Raw genomic sequence first — 25,730 nt, forward strand, 5'->3', positions numbered from 1 at the left:
TTTTTTTTTTTTTTTTTTGAGACGGAGTCTCGCTCTGTCGCCCAGGCTGTAGTGCAGTGGCCAGATCTCAGCTCACTGCAAGCTCCGCCTCCCGGGTTCACGCCATTCTCCTGCCTCAGCCTCCCGAGTAGCTGGGACTACAGGCGCCCGCCATCTCGCCCGGCTAGTTTTTTGTATTTTTTAGTAGAGACGGGGTTTCACCGTGTTCGCCAGGATGGTCTTGATCTCCTGACCTCGTGATCCACCCGTCTCGGCCTCCGAAAGTGCTGGGATTACAGGCTTGAGCCACCGCGCCCGGCCTTCTTTTTTCTTTTTTTTTCTTTTTTTGAGACGGAGTCTTGCTCTGTCCCCCAGGCTGGAGTGCAGTGGCGGTATCACAGCTCACTGCAACCTCCACTTCCTGGATTAAAGTGATTCTCCTGCCTCAGCCTCCTGAGTAGCTGGGATTACAGGCACACGCTACCACGCCTGGCTAATTTTTGTATTTTTAATAGAGACATGGTTTCACCATGTTGGTCAGGCTGGTCTTGAACTCCTGACCTTGTGATCGCCTGCCTCAGCCTCCCAAAATGCTGGGATTATAGGCGTGAGCCACCACACCTGGCCTAGAGATGTGGTTTCACCATATTGCCCAGGTTGGTCTCAAACTCCTGACCTCAAGTGATCTACCAGCCTCGGCCTCCCAAAGTGCTGGGATTATAGGCATGAGCCACCGCTTCCGGCCCCTTTGCACTTATTATTTGCACTGTTCTCTCTTTTTCTGGGCATCTCCCCAGTGAGCCATGTATCTTTCAGGCTTCTGTTCAAATGTCACCTTTATAGATATGTCTTCCTTGACTGCCACACCATATTCCCATTCCATTTGCCCCTCGCCCTGTTTCCTCTTTCCTCAGAGAACTCTTATCACCACCCCTCATTGTATATATTTATTGGCTCTCTCCGTCTCCTCCAAACTAGAATGCAAACTCTGAGGGCAGGGTCTTTGTTTTGTTCACTGCTATATCCCCAGCACTGCAAATAATGCCTCATACAGAGTAGGTGCTCGGTAAATGCTTCTTAGATGAATGAAAAATTATTAGCTATCATCATCATCATTATCAGTTCAGTCAGTGCAGATGGCTCCTGGGGGTGGGAATCCAGGTCTTATTCATGGCCATACACCCCCCAGGGCTCAGCACCCAGGCTTGTGCTGTGAGAGGAAGAACCTAAACCAGGAGAGCCTGGTTCCAAGATCAGCAAGGAACAGGTCTCTCCTTGGACTATGCTTCCTTCCTGCTCTGAGATTCTGTGACTCAATGAGGGATTGGGGGTGGGGAGGTGGTAGTGGTGTGAGGGGCACAGGATGGGGCATGGAAAGGAGAGGGGAATTGGAAGCCGAAGAACCAGACCTCACCTGGGTGCGCTGCATAGCAGGTAATGCCAGTGCCCTCAAGCTGGTTGGCAAGCTCCCGGGCAAACAGTACATTAGCCAGCTTAGTGTCAGCATATGCCCGCAGCTCCTGCCGCCAGCCCACCACTGGGCGGTCCAGGCGTTTGAAGTCGAGACGTCCCCGACAGTGGGCAGCTGAGGCTACCACCACCACGCGGCTAGGGGCACATGCCTTCAGGCAAGGCAGCAGCAGATGTGTCAGCAGAAAGGGACCGATGTGGTTCACCCGAAGCAGCAGGTTAAAAGCCTCGCGGGTCCGGCCACAGGAACTGATCCCTGGGGCAGAGGCTAGATGTAAGTGGCTGCTCCAGAAGGAGCTCTGCAGCCTTGGCATCCCTATCTATGAGATGGGAGTAGGGGGCATCCTTCCCATGTGTCCACTGGCCCCAGCAGGGCTTCCGCTGGAGGGGGCAGCTGCCCCTGGCCACCCGCCACCTCCCACCCCACAGGGACTGCTGCCCCTCACCGGCATTGTGGATGAGGATGTCCAACCGTGGCTCAGAGCTCAGGAAGGCAGTGGCAAAGGCCCGCACCGAGGCCAGATTGGCCAAGTCCAAGGCCATGAAGATGACCTCATTGTTCCCACTCTCCTGTGGAGCGGCAAGGGCTGGGCTTGTCACCAGGCATCTTTCTCCTCTTCCCTCTCTCCCCAGGAACCAAATTCTGAGAGTTCATCTCCTACTGTTTAATAAAATCTGCCCCTACGTCTTAGAGTTTACTAGATAAGTGTGTGGATTCAAATCCTGACTTTGCCTTTTACTAGAGTGTGACCTTGGGCAAGATACTTAATCTCTTTGGGCCTCAGTTCTCTCACTGCATAAAGGGAATAATAATAACAGTACCAATCTCACCCAGCTGTTGTGAGAATGAAAGGAGTTAACATGTGTAAAATACACTCCAGCAGCACTGGGTAGGTACTTGCTATTATTATCACCTCCTTTCCCCATTACCATTTACCCCAAAATCTGTAACAGACTTCTCACTGGTCTCCTCTCGCCCGCTCTTGCCCCTCCACTCCAAGCACCACGCAGCCACAAAGGGGTTCCTTCCAAAGGCTATTCTGACAGCCCGGAGCCTACTGAGGGCCGTTTATGGTCTCCAGTGGTCTGTGCTGCCCAATCTATAAAATCCAAGCTTCTCAATAGGCTCTAGAAGGTCCTCTAGCCCCCTCATTTGCCCATCTTCCTCATACTTTGTGCTTCAGCCTCATTAAATCTTTTTCTCAGTTTTTCAGATCAGTCCAGCTCTCTTGCTTACTGAGGGCCTTTGCTTATGCTGTGCCCTCTGCTGTTCCCTTTCCTACTAATCATTAACCCAACTTCTACTGATGCTTAAACGTCTCAGAACTGCAATTACGGCCTTCAGGAAGCCCCTCCCCCACTCGGCTCTGGTGCGCCTTCCTCGGGTGACCCCGGCGCTCCGTGCACTCCCTCTTCGAGCTCAGCCGCCCGCGCCGCACTCTCCTCCCTGGACCCGGATCCTCCGCAGCCCCTTTGCTGGCTTCTCTGTGTCCCGGCGGGTTCTCGGCTCACGGTCCCACGCGCCCCCGCTGCCTCTCACCTGGCGGAGGTCGAAGGCAGCCGCCTCCCCGCGCTCCCGGCTGCGGCAGGCCAGCACCACGCGCGCTCCCCGGCGCGCCAGCTCCAGCGCCGTCATCTTCCCGATGCCGCTGTTAGCGCCTGCGGACCGCAGGCGCAAGCCGAGCTGAGCTGAGCCTGGCGGGCTGCTGCTACCGCCGGCCCGGCCTCCCCTCCGCGCGCCCCGCCAGCTCGCACTCACCCGCCTCCGCACTCACCAGTGACCACGGCCGTGCGGCCCCGCAGGTTGCCGATGCCGCCGCACGGCGGGGCCTTCACCAGGTTGTAGTAGACAAGCACGTAAGCGCCCAGCAGCAACCCCGTGCCCAGCAGCAGCGCCTCCATGCCGGCCGCGCCTCCCGGCTCCCGCCCAGGCCCCGCGCCGGCCTGGATCGCCGCCAGGCGGCTGCCGATCCGCCCCGCACAGGCCTGGAACGGCGCCGGGGCGCGTCAGCCTCCGAAGGCGGAGGCTGGTAGGAGGCTGGGCAGGGGTGTGTGTGCGTGCGGGTGCTCGCCGGCCCTGCGAGCGCCCCCTAGGCGTGCGTCGGTGTCCTGGGGGCGTGTGCCTCCGTGGACACCTTTGAGGTGCGTGTGTGCACTTGGGCCCTGGGAGCGCCCCCTAGGTGTGTGCCTGTGTGAACACCTGGGTGTCAGTGTCCACGGACACCCTGGGAGTGCATGCTAGGTATGTGCATGCATCTACAACGCTTGTATGTGAATGACCTCCAGGTGTGTATGTGCCCATGGTCCCTAGGATCACCCTTCGGGTTGTGTGCGTGCCTCTCGATCCTGTGAGACCATGTAAGCACGTTGTAGGTGTTTGTGTGCATTCCGGCAGAGTCCCTCCAGGTTATGTGCCTGCATCTGTAGTCTCTGCCAATGCATGTGCTTGAATATCTCCATACGTTTACTCGAGGTGTATGTAGCACGGTCCCTCCCTTCTGAAGTCAGGTGTGTACATGAATATACGTGTGTCTTTGAGTCTAGTCCTAGATGCTTTTCCCTCTAGGAACAAATCCTTTTCTTTCTTCCCTTCCTTCCTTTTTTTTTTTTTTTTTTTTTTTTGAGAGGGAGTCTCCCTCTGTTGCCCAGGCTGGAATGCAATGGCGCCCTCTCGGCTCACTGCAACCTCTGCCTACCGGGTTCAAGTGATTCTCCTGCCTCAGCCTTCTGAGTAGCTGGGATTACGGGTCCCTGCCACCACACCCGGCTAATTTTTGTATTTTTAGTAGAGAGGGGTTTTTGCCATGTTGGCCAGGCTGGTCTCGAACTCCTGACCTCAGGTGATCCGCCTGCCTCAGCAGCCTCACAAGGTGCTGGGATTATAGGCGTGAGCCACCATGTCCAGCTGTCTTTTTTTTTTTTTTTGTGATGGAGTTTTGCTCTTGTTGCCCAGGCTGGAATGCAGTGGCATGATCTCGGCTTACTGCAACCTCTGCCTCCTGGGTTCAAGCAATTCTTCTGCCTTGGACTCTAGAGTAGCTAGGATTACAGGTGTGTGACACCACACCTGGCTAATTTTTGTATTTTAGTGGAGATGGGTTTTCACTGTGTTGGCCAGGTTGGTCTCAAACTTCTGAACTTGTGACCCACCTGCCTCAGCCTCTCAAAGTGCTGGGATTACAGGTGTCAGCCTCCGCACTGGGCCAAATCCTTCAGTTTTTTATCTTCACATCCAGCCCCCAGCTTCTAGGATTCTTCCCTGTTCTCCCCACACAGGCTAGAGGGGACACTGTTCAAGGTGGCACAGGCAGTTAAGGGGTGTCAGAATTCACTCCTTCATTCCCGCTCTGTATCTCCCTACCTCAGCCCCACTAGTGCCTTCCATGGCTGAAGGGAAGCCGGAAGAGATAGACAGTAAAATCTATTATTGCCTTTCAGGAGGAAATTTGCCTTTGGAATGGTTCTCACGGGTGATAGAGACAGGCAGAGAAGCTCCATCACTCAGTTACAAGTGACCATGATGGCAAGAAGGGTGGGGCCAGCTAGGAACGAATGCGTAAGGGCATTCCAGGGCAGAAGGCCGTTGCCTGAGAAATTCAGTACAACCTGGAACCTGATATTTGGTACTTATGCTGTGCCCAGCAGTGTAGTTAGATTTGGAAATTCTGAGCGGAAGATATTCAAGTTTCTGTCCTTAGGGAGTTCAAAAAGCCCATCAGGACACCGGGAGCAGAGTGATGAAGCCTAGATGGGCAGATGAAAGTCAGGGACAGACCTGATTCCAGGGCCAGTTTCCATTGTAGATGCTGTGGGATGAGGCTGGGGATAGAATATTCATTCTTTATCCCTAAGGCAAAATCCTGACACACAAGCAGATGCACCTACACAAACAGTTCTGGAATATACACAGAGGTGCTCTCCATCTGAGGAGGCTGTCCTCAGGAAAACTTCCTGCAGAGTTTTTCGCTAAGATCTGGGAGGAAAGCATGAAATTTGGTTTAATGAAGGTTCCCGGGACTTGAGAATTAAGGTAATGCAGCAGACTCATTTTCTGATGAGGAATAGCAGTTGTAGAGAAGCATGACTGCAGATCACATGACTAGAAGTGACATGTCAAGACTGGATTCCACTATCAGTCAGGGTTCTCTGAAGAAACAGCCCCCGCGGCCAGCAGACGCACCCATGTCCTTCCATTGTCCTCCATCCACCCTGGCTCACTTTTCTCCAACACTTCCCCTCCCAAACTTCCCTATGGGAATGAGACCTGTTCAAAAGGCCCCCCACCTGCTAGACCCAGATCTAAAAGAGGGTCTCCTCTGAGGGTGATGACAGGTAGGACAGACAGTCAGAAAACATAATTTGAAGTATTTTTGTTTTTTATATACAGAATACAGGAAAGTTTTTGTAAAGTCTAAAACATTACAATTACTATGTACATTGGTACTGGTTGTGGGGGTGGGAGGAGAGGAGGGAACCAGGGGCAGGAAGAAGAGGAGAGAAGTGGCGAGAGAACAAAAAAAGGAGACAAAACAGGTTTACGACAAAAACATTTTTGCTACAATAGACAATTTGAGAAAACGCTCTACCACATGTAGTACTGTACACGGTTTTTAAAAACATTGAAAAAATGTCATCACTAGATGTATTTACACAAAATCCAAATACACTTTTCCTTATTTGAAATAAAACAGATGGACAGCCAGAAAAAGAATTCATTTCTCATTTGTCCATAATACACAGTAGCTACCTGTAGTGCAACTGCTGCAGAAAGGGAAAATAACGTGGAGGGTGGGAACCATGGAAGGAAGGTGGGTAGCGATCTTTATATTAAATAAAACAATGATATTGTATAGATTTTGCTGTATGAAAACTGTATTTTTTCTTTTAATATAAAACTATTGTCACTGCCACAAAATAGAACAAGTTTCTGATTATTTTACAACGGCGGGCGAGGGGGAGGGAGTAGTAGGTGGGTGGGGAAGGGTTTTGTGTTGGAGGAAGTGTCCAGACCATGGGTCTTTCCCTCCCTGCCCACGCTGTTCCTCAGCTCGGGTTTGCCGCTTTCCCATGAAATGTTGAGTACAAATATATGTGCAAATGCCCCCTAGAACTTGAGGAAAGAAAAAGGATTTTTAAAAAACAGTCAAAAGGTTTTCTTCATTTCATGCAAAGATTGTAGTTGAAGCGTTTCTGGTAGAGTATAGAAAACACCCGGGCTTGGTTTGTGTACATTTTTGCATTGCAGGAGTCTTGGGTGGGTGTACAGGCCAGTAGCGGGGTAGCTGCCAGTCCTAGGGAACGGAGTTGGAGCGCAGCACAGGGCCCTGGTGGGGCTTGAGAGAGAGCTTCTCGGCCAAGACCCCATCCTGCAGCAGGCTGGCATCGCCTTTGGGCTGTTTGGTCGCAAACTCAGTGATGCTGAAGACAAACTGCAGGCAGCCCAGCTTGATGTAGCTGCCATGGTGCAGTAAGGCCGTGCCCTCCCAGCCGGCCCCACTGCCCCCAATCAAGCTTGAGCTGCTGGCTTTGCAATTGCAGGGTCTCCGCTGCGGCCCTTGGGCCTGGGAACTCATCATGGCTGCCTCCTCACTTGGCTCTTCATCCTGTTTCTGGTGCCGGCGGCGCCCTGGGAAAAAGGGGGATGGTCACAGAAGAGGAACAGTGAGCAGCCAACCCATGTGGGCTGTTTGCTAAGGTTGGGCTCCTGCATCTCCCCATTCCAACTGCTGCATGACTACGGATGAAGGATGCTCAGAAAGGGTTGGTGGAGTCTGAAGTCCCCACAGGTGTGTACACACATGGGGGTACTCAGCACTTGCTTCTCTGTGGCCTGCCCTGGGCCCATGAGGAAGTAGAGCTTGGCCAATAGGACTAGGAAGGCAAGAGACAGACCATGGGCAGCAAGTCAGAACCACCCTGACTGCGGCCTCAGCTTTGTGGCCACAGACCTCTGCTCCAACTTACTGATGACACTCTGCACTTTGGCAACAATACTGCTTGGGGGTGTTGGTGGGGTCTTCTCCGAGAAGTCACATGAATACAGCACATTGTCCACCGTTGTCCCATGCTCACTGTAGTTTAACAGCTCATAATGTTTGGTATTCTGAGGAGGAGGAGGGGAGATAAGATGTGTGGTTGGCTGTGTGGGGCCTGGGGCTAGGGGGAGAGGACATATGGAGAAGGCCGTGCTGCTCTACCTAGGGAGCCCTTACTTGCCTCCCCAGTCATGGCCCCTGTCCTTTCAGAAGGGGGCTGCAGATACCTCCTCAGGGAAGCCTGCCTTCTGGTGTCCCACACCCCCTACTCTCCCAATCCTCCTTCACTCTGCCTTCTCAGCACCGCTCCTCTTGGTGTGATACTCACTGGCCCGTGATGATAATGAAATTCACAGGGACACATCCACAGGGCTTGGCTTCCTTCTACGCTGGTCCCCTCCCCTGCTTTAGGGTAGGCTCCCTCTGCTGTGCCTGTGACTAACCTCAGGAAAAATGGTAGCCCTGCTCCTGTGAAGCAGGTACCCCTGGTAGGATGCTGTTTTACATCAAGACTGTCCTCCTCCAGGAATGACAGGGAGGGAAGAAAAGGAGAGGACTCCCAATCCCTCTTCCCTCCCCTCAGGGCACTGAACAAAAACCTACTGCCTGGGAGAGGCCTTAGGTTGGGAAAGCTCCCTCCCACCGCATCTCCAGCCCTCACCTCATCGTAGAATATGCAGGCATGTTTCCCGGACACGTAGTTACAGTGACCATAGTTTGTAAGGCACACATCCATGTCAGCTCCTGCAAGATGGCAGGAGTAGAGGAAAAGGAAGGCAGAGAACAGATTGTAAGGTGCATGTGTCGGGGAGGTGAGACAGGGAGGGAGTTAGCTTCTGGGTTGGCACTAGCAGAGACTTCAAGGGTGAGTAGCTCAGGGCCCTCCCCTTTTATTTTTGAACAAAAACTGATGTCTTTTCCAAGCTCCTGATAAAGAACAGCTGTCCCTGCCAGCTGATCTGCTTTAGAACATGTGGCTGCTACCCAGAAGGGAACAGTGAGCTACTGAAGAGGATGGGATATTTCTATGAAAATACAACAAGAGGGTGCAGAGCCTAGAAAATCATATCACCTTAAAGAAAGGGAAGTTTCTAGGGTAAGGACTAATCTGTCTGTCCTTCTGTACCAGATATAGAACTATCTGTCTCTAGGACTTCTAGGGAAAACAAAACAAAACAAAAAACAGATACAGGGCTAACTGAAGATTGGGTATGTGTGAGCCTATCACTCTTTCAAAGACCACCAGGGACAAAGCATCTGCCTTCTCCTTGGGTTCTTCCCCGCAGTGTTTAAAGTGCCTCCCTGGGCAGTAGTCAGAGCTGACTTTCATCTCTGCTGATGCAACACTGGGCAAAGACAAAGCAAAAGGGCCTGAACAAGGGAAGACAAGGAACTGATCGTCTCTTTTATCTTTGAGACAGGGTCTCACTCTGTTGCCCGGGCTGGAGTGCAGTGGCATGAACAGGATCACTGCCTTGACCTCCCAGGCTCAGGTGATCTTCCCACCTCAGCCTCCCAAGTAGCTGGGACTATAGGCATGTGCCCAGCTAATTTTTTTGTATTTGTTTTTGGTAGAGATGGGGTTTCACCATATTGCCCAGGCTGGTCTCGAAGTCCTGGGCTCAAGTGTTCCTCCTGCCTCGTCCTCCCAAAATGCTGGGATTATAGGCGTGAGCCACTGTGACCGGCTGATTGTCTCTATTCTTAGTTTCTCTTGTCTAGCTATCCACTGGTTTAAAGCAGTCAACTCTGGAAAGGGCTTCCCTCACCCCTTTCTAACTTCTGTGGGTAAGGGTATCAGTCTTTAGGGCTGAACAGATTCAGTGTCTCTCCCAGCTTCCTGGCTGGCTCACCTGTCCCGATGTAGAGGGTTCGATAGCACATGTTCACAGCTCCTCCCAACCCTAAGAGGGGGTAGAACACAGCTCGGGCCTGTACCTCCTTTCTTTGCACTACAAGACAAACATAGGAATAGGATCATTCAGAAACTCAGATCCTGTGATCCAAACATAAACCAACAAAATCTGGACTTTTGGCTCATGGCCTGGAGAAAATCCCGCTGGATGACTCATCTTTCCAAACTCACATCCAACACTGAGCTGCTGCAGGGTAGACTTTCTCTCCCCACCCACAGCATTTCCAACACAGGGTGCAGAGGACCATCTTTGAAGATAGTCAGAGAAGTCAGAGATGACAGTACTCTGTAAGTTCCTGGGCTCCTGGTTGGCTAATCTGGGATATTCCAGCTGGTACTATAGGGAGAACATGGAAAAACAGACCGCATGGACCAGTGTTTCTCAAACTTTAATGTGCATATGAATCGCCTACATATCTTGTTGAAATGCAGATTCTGATTCAATAGGTCTGAGGAGGGGCCTTAGCTCTGCATTTCTTTTGCTGTTTTCTTTAAAAATAGGCAAAAAACCAATGCACTGAGCTCTGCATTTCTAACAAGCTCTCAGGGGCTGCTGATGCTGCTGGTCTGGGAACCACACTTTGAAGCAGCAAGGCTTTTAATGGCCAGTGCTCAGACATACCTGAAACAGAGTTAACCACTTGGGGAAAATTTCCAGAAGGCTGGCCTACGGTTATTCTATTTCTCACCTTGAACTTGAAAAGTTCCCTCTTGGGAAGCCATTCTTTTAAAAATTTTATTTATTTATTATTTATTTAGAGACAGGGTCTCACCCTGTCACCCAGGCTGGAGTGCAGTGGTGCAATCATAGCTCACTGCAGCCTTGACCTCCCAGGCTCAAGCGATTCTCCCACCTTAGCCTTCCAAGCAGCTGGGACTACAGGTGTATGCCACCATGCCTGGCTAAGTTTAAAATTATGTGTAGAGATAGGGTCTCACTGTGTTGCCCAGGCTGGTCTCCAACTCCTGGGCTCAAGTGATCCTCCCGCCTCAGCCTCCCAAAGTGCTGGGATTACAGGTGTGAGCCACTGCACTCAGTCGGAAAGCCCTTCTAATTCAAATATCTGAAAGCAAGTAAGCAGAAAGTACACTACATATACCCAAAGGTACTGGTAGCTGCTTTGCTGTGTCTCAAAGTGGACTTATATATGAAAGAAAGTTACAGCAGACTTCCCCAAGTCTGATAAGAAAGCTGTGGTTGCCATCTTGTTCCTGCTCTCTTCAGAAAAAAACCATGGTGCTTTATTAAGCCCATGAAAAGCACACAAGAAGATTTGAATACTGGAAGCTCAGATTCTCCATGGAGGCAAGGTGACCATTCGCACACGTAGAGGGGAGATCTGATGATGTGGTGACAGGTGTGTACATGCGCACCTTCTGTGTGGTGCCCTCCAGAAGCCAGCTGATGTGTCCCGACACTGCCCGGTGAAGGTTGGACCCGGGAGGGGAAAAGCTGATGTATTCTCTGCAAGGCCAGAAACTTGATCAGCTTCTCGTCCAGCATATTTATCTCGATTTCTATTAGCCAAAGAGAAAGATTAAAAAGCTGCTGAGATGGAAGTGGAATGTGGAAGCAAATCAGGGTCACAGAGCAAATAGTTCGGCATTTCTAAAATCCAGTCAAGTAACTTTTACTCAAATAGCATTGAGTACAGAGCATACAAGGATCTGCAGCTGGGCATTTCACTTGCTATCTGCAGTGAGATGGGTCCCAATGCAGCCTGTGCAGCTGCCTCCTGTAGTTGGGTGAATTGATTTTAATAGTGCTCCTAGAACAGCAGAGTGGAATAAACCACTTGCCTGTCTGTGGGGGAGGGCCTGGATGTCTGATATTGAGACTTGAATTTTCTACCCACCTTGTGTTCACAGAGATCAAGATCTGTCCCTGTTCTCCTGGACTTTGGGGGTTTCCCACAGATGAGGTCCCTCCTTTGGGAGTGAGGATCCTAGTTTTATTCTGCAAATCCAGGTGATCTGCCTAAAGTGATTTTGTTTTTGTCTCACTGTTCAGCTTGGCTCTGTCCTCCCTCCATCTTTGATTATGTGTATATGCACATGTAGAAGGCAGAGCTAGAGAAGGAGCTTTCTTTTTCACCCCACCCCCCTATCCAAAAGGATACTCCTCATTCTCATCTCCCCCTACGCCTCTGGGATCAGGTGCTCCTTCCCTCCCTTTCTGAAATGAGCTGAATGCTGTATAGGAATAGCACCTTCAACATAGCAACCAATGGAACAGCAGCAGCTCATTCACTCACCTCCATTGACATCCATAAATGCTCGAAGTGAGTTGGTGAGGTCCACCATGGCAGTAGAGTTGGCTGGGAAAGAGGGTACGGTTAAAGCGCTTCCTATGGATAACGTGCCGGGGCTGACCTTGCCATCTGGGGACGGAGCAGGAAGACTGTTACTTACGTCGCCTGAGGGAAACCCACCGGTCCAATCCCCCACTGCTGAGACAGGTCTGGATTTCGGACCCAAGGTGATGTTCCCTTCTTGATTCTCAACCCATAGGCTCTGGAACTCCTAGAGCTAAAAACGTGTGGTGAGGAAGGGCAGATGGAATGACAAAGCACCCGGGCACGCAGGAGTCTCCAGAGCACTGGGAATCATTGAAATCCACTGCTCTGGGGAAAGTGGTGGGGCAGCTTCATTCTTTGGGCCATGACCACCTCCCTGCTGCCTCTACTTTTAAATAAGTGGTGCCTGCCCTTATAATTCCTGCCTACTGAAATATGACTCACAGCATGGAAAATCTACCCACACTGGTATTAAGCGATAAACAGAGACAGGAAAACAGCCTGGGAGTGGGGCCATCCTGGGACCAGGGGCCCCCATGCAGAGAAATCACAGTCACCTGGTTACCGAGACTCCCAGCTGACTAGGAGGCCGGCTTCAGTTCAGACGGGAGAGACCACAGGGGGTTCCGGCAGCATCTGAAACCTGGTTCAGATGCCGGGGTCAGCAACCTCAAGGTACTGAGTGCTGTCTGGGGACAGCTGAGAGAGCAGGTAGACAGTAGGCCAAGTACAGACCTAAAGGACCGCCCTTTGGCATGTGGCCCGAGGGCAAGCCTCTGGGCTAGACCAACCCCTGTGGGCATCCCACTCTACAGCTCCTCTGAAAGACAGTGCTGCTGTCTATCCCTGCTTCCTGACACGGAAGTCCATCAGATGAACTCTGAGAATATGCATCAAGCATGAATCCATTCTTTTGTGCGGATCTAACAATACTGAGGCCATCACGCAGAACCTCAGGCTGATCACAGTAATTCCAGAGAGCACCCTGCCTTCTTTTAAGGTGACAGAACAAAACAGGCAGGAGCCTAGGCCTGGAAGGTGTGGGATGGAATCAGGAGACCTGGGCTGTGGTTCCAATCCTGCCACTGACTCCGTAGGTCAATTTAAGGAAATCACTGAAGCTGTCAGAGTCTAAGCAGTCCCATCTATAAATGGGACAAGTTAACATGTGCTTCCTCTTCTATTACGGAAATGGGAGTAAGACAAACAATACAGAGGCCAAAGTCCTCTGAAGTATTCACAGGGATATAAGTGCTTTTGGAATCTTGTCTTATTTGCCAGAAAGAGCATAAAATTATTCCAAATCACCCCAAGGCTGAGCAGCACTCACCTGACGATGGCGCTGGTGAGCTGAATCGTTGGTTGGCTCCTGTGGCCAAGATACCATCTCCTGCTGCTTGGGGGGGAGTGAGCACCCGGGTGGCATTTGGGGGTGAGCCCAGTGGCCTTGAATCTGTCAACGGAGGTCCTATCTGTGATTGGACAGTCTTTCTTTGCAAAGTGCTGGTGTTCTCGATGCTGGCACAAGAGCTGGGAATGGAAGGGGGCAGGCTTGGGACAGGAACCAAACTCCTCTGGGGGCAAGAGCTGGGGTCAGTGGCATTCTCTGTCTTCACAATGATGCCGACGGTGTGGTTCTGAAGGCCCCCAGCCGCTGGTGGCGTGAGGGGCCGGGGCCAGCCTTGCCGGTGTGAGAGGCCTGGTAGGGGGGTGTTAGCGCCTGGAAGTCGCCGGGGGTCCGTGGAATCAGTAGGGCTGCTGTAGAGGTGTGGGCCATTAGCTTTCACCTCTGTGTTCACTGGCCCATTGGCAGTCCCACAAGGGGTTTTCTTGGATTTTTCTGCACAAGAACTGCAGCCGATGTCCTCTAGGGCTGGGGGCTGGTGGGGTGGAGAGCAGCTCAAGGAATTCTGGGTGCTAATCCCTGAGGGGCAGGACAAGGGGTAGTGGGAAGGTGTAGGTGTCTTGTCAGCTGTTTGCAAGGAGGTGGTGATTGAGCCGTCAGTCACAATAACAGGCTTAATATCAGCCTTCTCTGTCTGTTCAGAGTCCCAATGCGAAGGCATCTGCTTAGCAGATAAATGTTTCAATATGCTGCACTGGAGCGCAACAACACTACAGAGCCACTGCAATGGAAGGAGAGGAGAGGAGACGGGGGTGAGAGGCCTGAGAGGTGCTGGTCCTTCCTGCCACAGTGGTTAGGGCTGCAGCAGAGCTGACAAGCAGTTTCCAAGGTCCCATTGCAAATGCTCACAAAAAGTGTGCTTGACTCCTCACAGAATTCCATTTCCATTCCCAAGCAAGACTTGTGGGTACCCTCGGCAGGAAACACACCCTCTGGCCAACAGAGCTTGGGATCTGCATTTTGACTCTGCCTTTAAGGCTTACTTGTGACCAATATTCAGCAAGTACCCCGAGCACCTGTGGTATGTCCAGCACTATCACCTAACCTCTCTATGGGTCTACTCATCTCTTTCTACAGTATAGATTTGACCATCTCACAGTGCACTGGGGTAACAACGGAGAGAAGTAGACCAGTTGCCTTTGTAGATCTCTTACTTGCCTTTGGGATTTGAGTCAGAGGTTCCCCCTGGATTACTCAACTCTTGAGGGGTTAGGATGAGGGTGTGTGGGGACTGGAATAAGAATGACACTGAGGCTACTTCCGATAACAGCTGTGGTGACATGGAAGGAAGATTGGGTTTGGAATCCCAGCCCTGCCTTCACTCACCTCTTGCTGCTCTGCTTGGGTGGCTAAGTGCTCAGAGTTCAAAAGGTGCATCTGTGATTCCTCAGGGATCCCATTGCAGATCAGCTCCCCATCCCGAATGGCCGCGGGTGCAATGAGAGGGGGTGGAAACTGGTACTGAGATTTTATAGCATCGGGAACCTGTTCAGGATAGATAGGAGGAGGAAGGAGAGGGAGATAGTTCCAACATGTCCAGTTGATTCTGCCCTGGTATGCTGTTCTGTCTGTGGTGCTGGTGCTCAAGGGACCATCCACTCTGGGGTCCGCTGAGGAAAAGGAAGCTCAGAAATGGAAATAGCAGGTGGGGCCTCCACTTTTCTTCATCAAGGTCTAAGGCCTGCAGAACACAGAAACCACTGCGTGCTGTCTTCTGCTTCAGCCTGAAAGGTGTAAGACTGGCACTGGACAGGACTTCAGAGTGGTACTCTGGGTTCTTATTGCTCAGTGTCAAGTTTGGGAGTGGGTGAGCAGTCACTGAGACAGAAACATGCTTGACATGAGGCCTGGCTCATGATAAGCACTCAATCAATGTTAGTTTCCTTCATCCATTCATTCATGACTCATGAAACAACTACAGACGTTTTTGTGCAACAAAAACAGAAGACACACTCTGAATCACACCATGTAAGAATGAAAGAGCCACACAAACAAAGAGTCATTCATACATTCAACCAACATTTATTGAGCACCTCCCGTGTCTAGGCACTCTTCCAAGTTCTAGAGATCCAGAGATGAATAAAACTTAAGACTTGCCCTCAAGAAGCTCACAGTCTAGTGGGGAGATAAACACAGAAATATTATAACACAAGGTAATGGGTTCTAGAATAGAAACATGTCTAAGGTGCTATTAAAAACATAAAGAGTGCTTATTTTAGTTTGGGGGACAGGAATTTAGGATTAGGGACGATTTTATAGGAAGTCAGTATTTGAGTTGACACTTGGAAGTTGAGAAGGATCTTCCAGGCAGATAAAGGAAAACTAAGGGAGGGGGAGAAGCATGTAAGGCATAGAGATGTGATAGCACTTTGTGGATTTGGAAAACATCCAGAGAACCAACAGATTTGGTGACAAAATCCTTATGGTAGACAAGGGAAGAAGAACTGAAAATGGTTCCCAGAATTTGGTCTGAGGGACTGAGTAGTGATCATTGTTAAAGTAAATACTTTAACATTGTTAAAGTAAATACTTTAATAGGAGACACAGGAGGCAGAGCAGATGTGGAGGCAGAAGACTTTTGGTCTTAGGGAGGTTCATCCTGAGATATCTGTGGGATGGGCAAGCAGATATGAGTCTGGATATAAGGAGAAAGGCATGGAATATGGAGTTGAGAGTCATCACCAAGGGCTGGTGATGGCCTTAGCTGGTGCCATGGGCTTTCTGAGATCACCCAGGAATGAGAGGAAGAGGAATGGAACAGTGGACTACTCTAAGGCTACCCCTGGGGAAGAGTGAAGGGCTAAGTGGAAGAGAAATTCACAACCAAGATACAAAGTTCTCAGCAGATTTTTCCTGAATTGCTAGAATCAAGCAGGAGAGAGCTGGGGTTCTTCACCAATGTTCTATGGTACTACAGTCCTCATTTCATTCTCAAACCGTCCAAGTACAAAATGCTTTGCAGGTAACTCATGCCCTTTGAGTTTCCTCACTCGAGAAACACTTAAAAAGCGGGGAGGGGCACCATACAACGACAGGATTTTTATCAAGGTCTCCTGGACTGTTCACTTCAGCAGCCATGTTCTCTGACAAATCTATACGGTGAATTACACAGTCTGGATTACTTTTAGATCTGTTTCACTAAGATGAGGCATACTACTTTTAATATCATCCATCACCAAAATATTTGAATCTAGTTTTGGAAAATCTGTGTCTCCATTGACGTGTAAATATTTGCCCAGTTAGGTTTGTTATACAGTTTTCAACAGTTAGCATCTTGTTAGGACTGATACCCAACGAAGGTAATGGCAGTGGTGTGACTGATTTTTTTTTTTTTTTTTTTTGAGACAGAGTCTGCCTCTGCCACCCAGGCTGGAGTGCAGTGGCCGGATCTCAGCTCACTGAAAGCTCCGCCTCCCGGGTTTACGCCATTCTCCTGCCTCAGCCTCCCGAGTAGCTGGGACTACAGGCGCCCGCCACGTCGCCCGGCTAGTTTTTAGTAGAGATGGGGTTTCACCGTGTTACCCAGGATGGTCTCGATCTCCTGACCTCGTGATCCGCCCGTCTCGGCCTCCCAAAGTGCTGGGATTACAGGCTTGAGCCACCGCGCCCGGCGATTTTTTTTTTTTTTTTTTGAGACAGAGTTTCACTCTTGTTGTCCAGGCTGGAGTGCAATGGCGTGATCTCGGCTCACTGCAACCTCCACCTCCCAGGTTCTAATGATTCTCCTGCCTCAGTCTCCCAAGTAGCTGGGATTACAGGCACCTGCCACAACGCCTGGCTAATGTTTTGTATTTTTAGTAGAGATGGGGTTTCACCATGCTGGTCAGGTTGGTTTCGAACTCCTGATCTCAGGTGATCCACCCGCCTCGGCCTCCCAAAGTGCTGGGATTACAGGCGTGAGCCACCGCGGGTGATTGATTTTAAAGTGTGGCTGCCACCAAGTGGTCATACTTGAGAAGTGCTGGTTTCTGTTAGCACATAAGACTGTGGGATCATTTCAAAAGAGAAAAACAAGTTTATATATGGGTATATAGTGTTGGGCCCTCTAGGTTAACTGAATGAGGGGACTGAATGGTTTAAAAACATCCTCACTACCACCAAATGCTTTTCAAGGGAAATTTTTCTGTCAGTCTCTGTAAACACACTTTGGTCAATGTCAAGTGCATATAAATGTTAGGTATTATTACAGCTATGCTACAATTTGGAGTACTGGTGATATATTAACAGCAGCCTGGAAAAACAGATTTAACTTTCCTTTAGATATTTTCCACTTAAGTTCCTGAGCTGGGATTAGCTCTTCGCCTTCCACATGGCTCTTTCTGCTTAATCACCCCCACCTTTACCTTGCCTTGTGGACAGAGACCATCCAACAGAAACAGGTAGAATGAGTGTTAGGTGAGGGTGGCGTAACAACAGAGCACATTTGGGTTTGGTGGGATGGGCTGAAGAGTGCTTATCCTTTGGAAAACTAGACACTGGTAGACTTCGAAGGCTAACTTGAGGTTTGGCCCTCATAATCCTGACCATCATCCCCAAGTATTAAAATGAAGGTCACACTCATTACTCACTAGACACCACAAACACATCTCTGGGGCTTCAGTTTCCCTGCCTGTAAAACCGGGACAGTGATCCTCTGTCTAACCCATGATGGCAGGCAGACCACCATCTTGCCTGTCCCTGATTGTGACTCACCTTCAAGCTTCTTCTTTTGACTGACTGGAGCACACGCCGGTTAGGGGGGTGCTTCTTGTGGATTCGGTTCAGGAAGTCCACTTTGACAACATGCTGCGAAATGGTGTCCTGGAAACGATCAAACACCTGGCACCGATTGCTCAGTGTCATATTCTTCTGGTTCAGCTAGGGACAAAGCAGACACAACCCTGTGGTGAGCCTCAAAAGGCACCTCCTGTCCCAGTTAACCCCATTCCCTGTGTTTAAAAACTAGAAGCCCTTGGCCACATGGGTTCCCTCAATTAGAGACCAGGATGTCGGCACTCTTGTCAGAGAGCAAGGGAACATGGACGAGACTTCCTACTCAGCCCTGCCCAGTCCAGTGGAAGAAAGCCAGTATGTTCCCGCTCCCTAGAGAGCCTTAAGGAAGGCAGGAGAAATCAAGCAAGAAGTGCCCTTCCAAATTCAGCCTCTGACAGTCTTCTGTTCCAGCTCAGAGAAGCCTTTGCAGGGTCCTCTAATAGCAGCACAGGTTTCAGAGGAGACATATGCTTTGACCTTTAAGAGACCCAGACTCCCTTCCCAGCAAGGGCCTCTCTCACAGGAAAAGCAGGACTGTGTTCTACATAGGAGCTTGGCTGACAACTGGGTCAGAATCAGAACTCTGTGCGCTCTGCTCTATTCCTACTCCACGGTACCAAGGAGCGTAAGTTAACCCATCTTGGTATCAGTCTTCCTCTACTGGAAAGGAAAACCCTGGATTGCTCTTAGAGGCCAAAGGGAGAAAAGAAAGAAGAGTTTCTGCAATAATATACAGAAGGCATACCGAAATTATGCCACTTTTCCTCTTCTACATCTGGGCCCCTACATTTTAATTCAAAAGAAAGGACCTGTTGTGGCAGCTTCCTAATTCATAAATCAGGAAATACCTTTAAGTGGCTAGTAAAAATGTAACCAACTAAGAAGTTGTCAACTGCTAGAAAGCTGCTCTTTAAGTTTCATATTTGGGTAAACTGCTTATGGTCATTTTTTTTTCTGGTTCATCAGGAAGCAAAACAAGACTAGGAGAGATACAAGGAAGCAAAACAAGACTAGATTTTCCTCCAGAAAAATTTTTGAGTAGCATGAGTCAAAAGAACACAAAGTAACTCTTCTCTTCCACGTGTGCAAATCTTTAACGTGTGCAAATCTTTAACCGAGGTTCCTCTCAGTGTAAGGTCAGCAGCACATTGCCATGAAGGCCAACGGTCATTCCATGGTTATCATCATTTGACAGACAATGTCTTAAGCAGTAGCCCTTTTAATCTGGAAGGTTGCTCTTATGAGGGAGCTCCTCCTCCTCAAATCCTCTCCCATTCAATCTTGTGAGTGACTGTTCTAACTGCCTATAAAAAGATGTCCTAAACTTCTTTTGGAGATAGCAAGTGACAGCTCTGTTCTAGCCTCAGTCTGGAAAATAAACCCAAGACTCTTGGAAGATAAAGCAATAGGAACCTTCACACCATTATTCATTCAACAGCTTATTTACTGAACTTCATTTGGTGCCTGGGACACACATACCCCAGACAGCCAACGATTTATTTCCTTAAGGTTGGATCTAATATACTTCCCTTTTAGGGCTGTAACATCAACTGCTTAATTCTCTGTAGGAGAAGTCACTTACAAACAGCAAAGCACTAGTGAGTAAAGTCTGTGTGGGTAGCCGAAACAAAACATTGTGAGAAAAAGCATAGCTGAAATATATCAAATATTTGGTAAATATGTGGTAAACTTGGCACCAAGCTGACCTTAATATGCTTTCTACTAATCAGTCCACGCTCCAGCTATGCCTGTTGATGACTGAATGGACACTGCTGTGCTTACCACTACATGTTCGATGTGATTTGGACACATCCATCTGCCCAGGGGCATGGCAGTGAGCGGCGGCTCGAGGCAGTCCATGTGAAACAGGAGAGGGCAATAGTCACACTGGATGAGAGGAGCCACGCGGCAACTCCTGCAAAAAAGAGATGTAGGCCATTTCTGTGGCAAGAAAAGGAAAATTCAAACTAACTCTTGACCTATGGAACAGCCTCCCCTTCTTAATCCTAACATTCTCCCACATCTTCCTCCAGTGATTCAGTTACACTTATGATTAGAAAGATGGATGGGGCTGGCACGATGGCTCACGCCTGTAATCCCCGCACTTTGGGAGGCTGAGGTGGACGGATCGCCTGAGGTCAGGAGATCAAGACTAGCCTGACCAACATGGGAAACCCTGTCTCTACTAAAAATACAAAAAATTAGCCGGGCGTGGTGGTGGGCGCCTGTAATCCCAGCTACTCGGGAGACTGAGGCAGGAGAATCGCTTGAACCTAGGAGGCCAGAGGTTGCATGCAGCAAGCCAAGATGGCACCACTGCGCTCCAGCCTGGGTTACAAAGCGAAACTCTATCTTTTTTTTTTTTTTTTTTTTTTTTTTTTTGAGACGGAGTCTCACTGTGCCTCCCAGGCTGGAGTGCAGTGGCGCGAGCTCGGCTCACTGCAAGCTCCGCCCCCCGGGTTCACGCCATTCTCCCGCCTCAGCCTCCCGAGTAGCTGGGACTACAGGCGCCCGCTACCGCGCCCGGCTAGGTTTTTGTATTTTTAGTAGAGACGGGGTTTCACCATGTTAGCCAGGATAGTCTCGATCTCCTGACCTTGTGATCCACCCGCCTCGGCCTCCCAAAGTGCTGGGATTACAGGCTTGAGCCACCGCGCCCGGCCGCGAAACTCTATCTTTAAAAAAAAAACAAAACAAAACAAAACCAGATGGATGGATTTGGGGGCTCCCATTAGGTTCTCCATTATTCTCTTTTCTAAGAATAATGTGTCTTGTGGGAAAGTGAATGTTTAGTTGGAGTACAGCTAAAGTGGCTGTCAGAGCAGGGATGATCAATGTTCAGTACTCACTAGGGGAAAACAGTGAACTCTGCTCTGATCTCCCTACTTCTTAAAAGAGAGAGGCTACTTCATTAAAAAATCACTAGCAACCTTTCTGGAGTCTTAACTATAGCAAGAAAATATTTATCTTCTGTATGAAGCACTCAGCAGAACTGACAATTAGAGGTGTGCTGGAAAGATGATTTTGTAATGTATTCATGTAAGCAGGGTTCAAGGGAGGAGGACTAAGCAAATGACAACTACGATTTGTAACTACAATACTTCTGGGGTCCCCAAGATGCACTGGAGCCACAGTTTGTCCTGGCTCAGAGTTCTGCCACTCTACTATCTAGTTCCCTTTCCCTATAGCTTTTGCTGTGAAATACTTCTTTTTGATAGTTACATTCTCTTACTGCTCTGCTCTGACCATAATACAGTACTTCTAACACACCTAAGCCAACAAGTCCAGCTTCAGTAACTGAAACAGCTGGTTTCTGTCAAAGAGATCCTATTTGAAGGAAACCTGTGTCCCAGACACTACAACTGGGGCAGCCCTAGGGGCTTTTGGAAGTTATCCAGTCCAATATACACTATCACAGATCCTTATACTACTTTTAAACTTATCTTAAGTGATTCAAGTTAATGTTTAGTTTAAGTCCAACTCCTCTCGTTCTAGTGTCTAAACACAGTTTTTTTGAGATGGAGTCTTGCTCTGTCACCAGGCTAGAGTGCAGTGGCATGCAACCTCAGCTCACTGCAACCTCCACCTCCCGGGTTCAAGTGATTCTCCTGCCTCAGCCTCTGGAGTAGCTGGGACTACAGGCGCATGCCACCACGCCGAGCTAATTTTTGTATTTTTAGTAAAGATGGAATTTCACCACGTTGGCCAGGATGGTTTTCATCTCCTGACCTCGTGATCTACCCGCCTCGGCCTCCCAAAGTGCTGGGATTACAGGCATAAACCACCACGCCAGGCCATTGTTTTTGTTTTTAAAATACAGGGTCTTGCTCTGTTGTCCAGGCTGGAGTGCAGTGGCATGATCACAGTTTAGCCTCCAGGGCTAATCTGCTTAAGCCTCCTGAGTAGCTGGGACTACAGGTGCATATCACCATATCTGGCTCATTAAAAAATTTTTTTTTTTTTTTTTTTTGTAGAGACACGGTTTCACTGTGTTGCCCAGGCTGGTCTCAAGCTCCCAGGTTCAAACAATCTGATTGCCTTGGCCTCCCAAATTGCTGAGATTACAGGCATGAGCCACCGTGCTCAGCCTCAACACAGTTCACAGTACTCTTATACTGTGATTCTTCAGAAAATATGTTGTTAACACATACACATTAATGGCTCTCATCAGTCCATTAGTCAGTCTCTGTTTACTCATACCATCAGAATATGGGCTGTTCGGCCGGGCGCGGTGGCTCAAGCCTGTAATCCCAGCACTTTGGGAGGCCGAGACGGGCGGATCACGAGGTCAGGAGATCGAGACCATCCTGGCTAACACGGTGAAACCCTGTCTCTACTAAACACATACAAAAAACTAGCCGGGCGAGGTGGCGGGCGCCTGTAGTCCCAGCTACTCGGGAGGCTGAGGCAGGAGAATGGCGGGAACCCGGGAGGCGGAGCTTGCAGTGAGCTGAGACCCGGCCACAGCACTCCAGCCTGGGTGACAGAGCAAGACTCCGTCTCAAAAAAAAAAAAAAAAAAAAAAAAAAAAGAATATGGGCTGTTCCCATTTAACATACCTGGTCTGGAAGAGGTGATGACAGAAAAAGTATCATTTGCTAAACATGAGAAAGAGCCCCTTAGTATGAAAGAAAATACCTGTTACACGTGAAGCAGACTTTGACCGGTAAGGGAACGAGACCATTGTGATCTAATTCATGCTGTGTCTTCTTAACATTTTTCCCTGTTGTTTCCTCCTTTCTTCTCCTCTTGCTAGAACCTAGAAAAGAAAGTGATGGTGCTGAGCTATCCCTGGCTTCCGAGTTCCTAGCCTGCAATATGGAAACAACATAAGGGAAAAAACAGATCTTAAGCATGTGCCATGACCTAGGCATGGATTTCTCTCTAAGGCCCCTGGGGTTGATTTTAAGTTAGAAAAAAGAATGAGAAAGGAAGAAAAAAAAGAGACTAATACATAAGTCAGAATCAGAAGTCATCTGTTCTATGGCAGAAACACATCTAACTGTTTTGCAAACATAAAATGGTCAGAAATGCTAGATTAGATACTGGCAACCTAAGAAATGTAAATGTCCAAGTCATGTAGTCAACAAGGACTATTCTGTGGAGTTGGCCTGCAACCTTGAACTACTGGGCTCAAGCAACCTTCCTGCCTTAGCCTCCATATTAGCCAGGACTACAAGTGTGGGCCACCAAACTCAGCTAACTTTTTTATTTTTATTTTTTGAGAGACAGGGTCTCATCATGTTGCTCAGACTGGTCTCCAATTCCTGGCCTCAAGTGATCTTCCTGTCTCGATCTCTCAAAGTACCAAGATTACAGGTGTGAGCCACCACACTTGGCTCACATTTTCATAAAAATCAGAGAAGCTTTGATTCCATATGCATTCTTCTTAAGTCTACCAATTTCACTTTCTCTGGGAGGAAAAAGTAAGACGTAGAAGCTTTACGGTATCAAGAAGCCAGGACTTAAAAAAAAAAAGAAAAAAGAATGGAGGACAATTTGGCAGTATCTATCAAAAATATAAATGCATAGTTTTGACCCAGCAATTTTATTGTCCTATAGATACAGTTACACATCTCTACATGTATACAATGATGTATTTACAAAGTTATTCACTGAAGCACTACCAGTAGTAACAAAAGATTTGGAACCTAAATGTCCATTAATAGAAAATTGGTTAAATTAATTATGACGTATCTGTATAATGAACTACTATGAAACCATTAAAAAAAGTGAGAAGGCCAGGTGCAGTGGCTCATGCCTATAATCCCAGCACTTTGGGAGCCTCCGAGGCAGGAGGATCGTGTGAGCACAGTTCGAGACCAGCCCTGGCAACATAGTGAGACCCTGTCTCTATAAAAAATATAAAAATTAGCTGGGTGTGGTGGTGTGCAACTGTGGTCCCAGCTACTTGGGAGGCTGAGGTGGGAGGATTGCTTGAGCTGTGGTCACACCACTGCACCACAGTGCAGTGCAGCCTGGGTGACAGAGCAAGACTGTTTCAAAAAAAAAAAAAAATCTATATTAATATAAAAAGACTTCTAGAAAATATTTTAAAGTGAAAACAACAACAAAAAAAGCAAGGTGTAGAATGGGTTACCTAGTATGTTACTTAAGGGGAAATTAATCAGCATATATCTGTATTTGCTTTTACACGCACAAAGAAATTTGAGAAGAATCAACCAGTGGTTACCTGTGAAGAGCAGGAAGGTGGAAAGTAGGCAAATGGCAGATGGGTGGGAGGGAAATTTTCATTGTAGCCCTTAATATTTTTTGATTTTTGAACCATGTGAATGTATAATATACATCCATCCATCTATCTATCTATCTATCTATCTATCTATCTATCTATCTATCTATATTTTTAAAGATAATTCTGGGGCCGGGTGTGGTGACTCACACCTGTAATCCCAGCACTTTGGGAGGTTGAGGTGGGCGGATCACCTGAGGTCAGGAGTTCAAGACCAGCCTGACCAACATGGTGAAATCCTATCTCTATTAAAAATACAAAAATTAGCCAGGCATGGTGGCATGCGCCTGTAGTCCCAGCTACTTGGAAGGCTGAGGCACGAGAATTGCTTGAACCTGGGAGGCGGAGGTTGCAGTGAACTGAGATGGCACCACTGCACTCCAGCCTGAGTGACAAAGTGAGACTCTTTCTCCAAAAAAAAAAAAAAAAAAAAGGAAAAAGGTAATTCTGGGGGTGGGGCGGTGGGAAAGGAGTTCAGAAACTGAGAAAATGGAAAACTGAGTAAGCTCTGTAATGGCTAAGACCTTCAAAGATCTCTCCAAGCAGAACCAGGAACAGGAACCCAAGACAGTAGCTACATGAACAGTGACTCCACAGGCAGCACTGCTTTTGTGCTGGTCCTTTGGGGAAACTGGGGTTGGGGAGGGATATGATGATGGTTTGGCTGACCTGGTAGTGCAGTGGTACAAGTCAGTTCATTGGGCAACTGAAATTGGGTGGGGTTCCGCTCCATGGCGGCAGCAATCAGCAGCTCAAAGGGCCGCCTCAGCTGGGGCTGCACATAGTCTGGCTCCGCTGCTACTGGTTCCTCATCCACGTCAATAATGTCTTCGTCGACATCATTCTGCTCAGAGGTGGGGGTCTCTGTGCTGGCATTGGATGTGGGCGTGCCAGGCCTGCTGGCTCTCCTTTCCAGGATCCGAGCATGGGCAATGGCCTTTAGTTCAGTTTTGCTGGTCGATCTGTCCAACAAGTCAGTGTCACTGCTGGGGGATGTAGTCCGTTTGCCAGATTTGTCCACCAGTCCATTGACATGACCCAGCTCCTTTTTCTGCTCTCGTTTCTGTGCAAATGAACAGGTGGGCCCATCATGAAAAGTACCATGAAACAAAGAGATGGGTGCTACAAAGTCCTGGTAGACCACTAACCAAAATTGTAAAAGGCCCTCACATATCACAGACTCATCTACCTGGTGACTTGGAACACTGGTCTGTTAAAGTTGACACAACTATAATTGAACTAAAGCTGATAAAACTGTTGCATCAGAGAATCACCAAAAAGCATGGAAAGTTAGGAATAACTATACAAAATATATATCATTAACACTAACTCATCATATGACATACAACATCTATAAAGTATAGGGTAAAGGGCTAAAAAGGTAACACAGTGAGAATAAATTTAGTGAGACTAATAGTAAAAATCAATGGGCCAGGCACGGTGGCTCATGTCTGTAATCCCAGCACTTTGGGAGGCTGAGGCAGGCAGATCACCTGGGGTCAGGAGTTCAAGACCAGCCTGGCCAACATGGTGAAACCCCATCTCTACTAAAAACACAAAAATCATTTGGGTGTGGTGGCACACGCCTGTAATCCCAGCTACTCAGGAGGCTGAGGCAGGAGCATCG

The 25,730-nt window shown here is 48.7% G+C and overlaps 2 protein-coding genes across 4 annotated transcripts in view; both read right to left on the reverse strand.

The window, feature by feature from the left end:
* DHRS13 (dehydrogenase/reductase 13) overlaps positions 1-3,477 on the reverse strand; it is a 5,725-nt gene extending 2,248 nt beyond the window's left edge. Inside the window, exons 1-4 of the mRNA XM_025361565.1 lie at positions 3,225-3,477; positions 2,990-3,108; positions 1,896-2,019; positions 1,394-1,705 (exon numbers count right to left, since the gene is read on the reverse strand). Coding sequence (XP_025217350.1) covers positions 1,394-1,705; positions 1,896-2,019; positions 2,990-3,108; positions 3,225-3,351 — 682 coding nt within the window. The 5' untranslated portion in view covers positions 3,352-3,477. The remainder of the gene's footprint in view (positions 1-1,393; positions 1,706-1,895; positions 2,020-2,989; positions 3,109-3,224) is intronic.
* Positions 3,478-5,807: 2,330 nt separating this feature from the next.
* The window catches only part of PHF12 (PHD finger protein 12), a 49,093-nt gene continuing 29,170 nt past the window's right edge, over positions 5,808-25,730 (reverse strand). For all 3 annotated transcript variants that reach the window (XM_025361883.1, XM_025361884.1, XM_025361882.1), the window contains 12 exons: positions 24,773-25,166; positions 22,492-22,612; positions 19,636-19,768; positions 17,794-17,958; positions 14,428-14,586; positions 13,027-13,822; positions 11,655-11,780; positions 10,774-10,917; positions 9,338-9,436; positions 8,146-8,228; positions 7,414-7,552; positions 5,808-7,075 (listed from right to left, as the gene is read on the reverse strand). In XM_025361883.1, coding sequence (XP_025217668.1) covers positions 6,741-7,075; positions 7,414-7,552; positions 8,146-8,228; positions 9,338-9,436; positions 10,774-10,917; positions 11,655-11,780; positions 13,027-13,822; positions 14,428-14,586; positions 17,794-17,958; positions 19,636-19,768; positions 22,492-22,612; positions 24,773-25,166 — 2,694 coding nt within the window. In that variant the 3' untranslated portion in view covers positions 5,808-6,740. The remainder of the gene's footprint in view (positions 7,076-7,413; positions 7,553-8,145; positions 8,229-9,337; positions 9,437-10,773; positions 10,918-11,654; positions 11,781-13,026; positions 13,823-14,427; positions 14,587-17,793; positions 17,959-19,635; positions 19,769-22,491; positions 22,613-24,772; positions 25,167-25,730) is intronic.

Source organism: Theropithecus gelada, chromosome 16 (assembly GCF_003255815.1).
Source record: "Theropithecus gelada isolate Dixy chromosome 16, Tgel_1.0, whole genome shotgun sequence".
Lineage (NCBI taxonomy): Eukaryota > Metazoa > Chordata > Mammalia > Primates > Cercopithecidae > Theropithecus > Theropithecus gelada.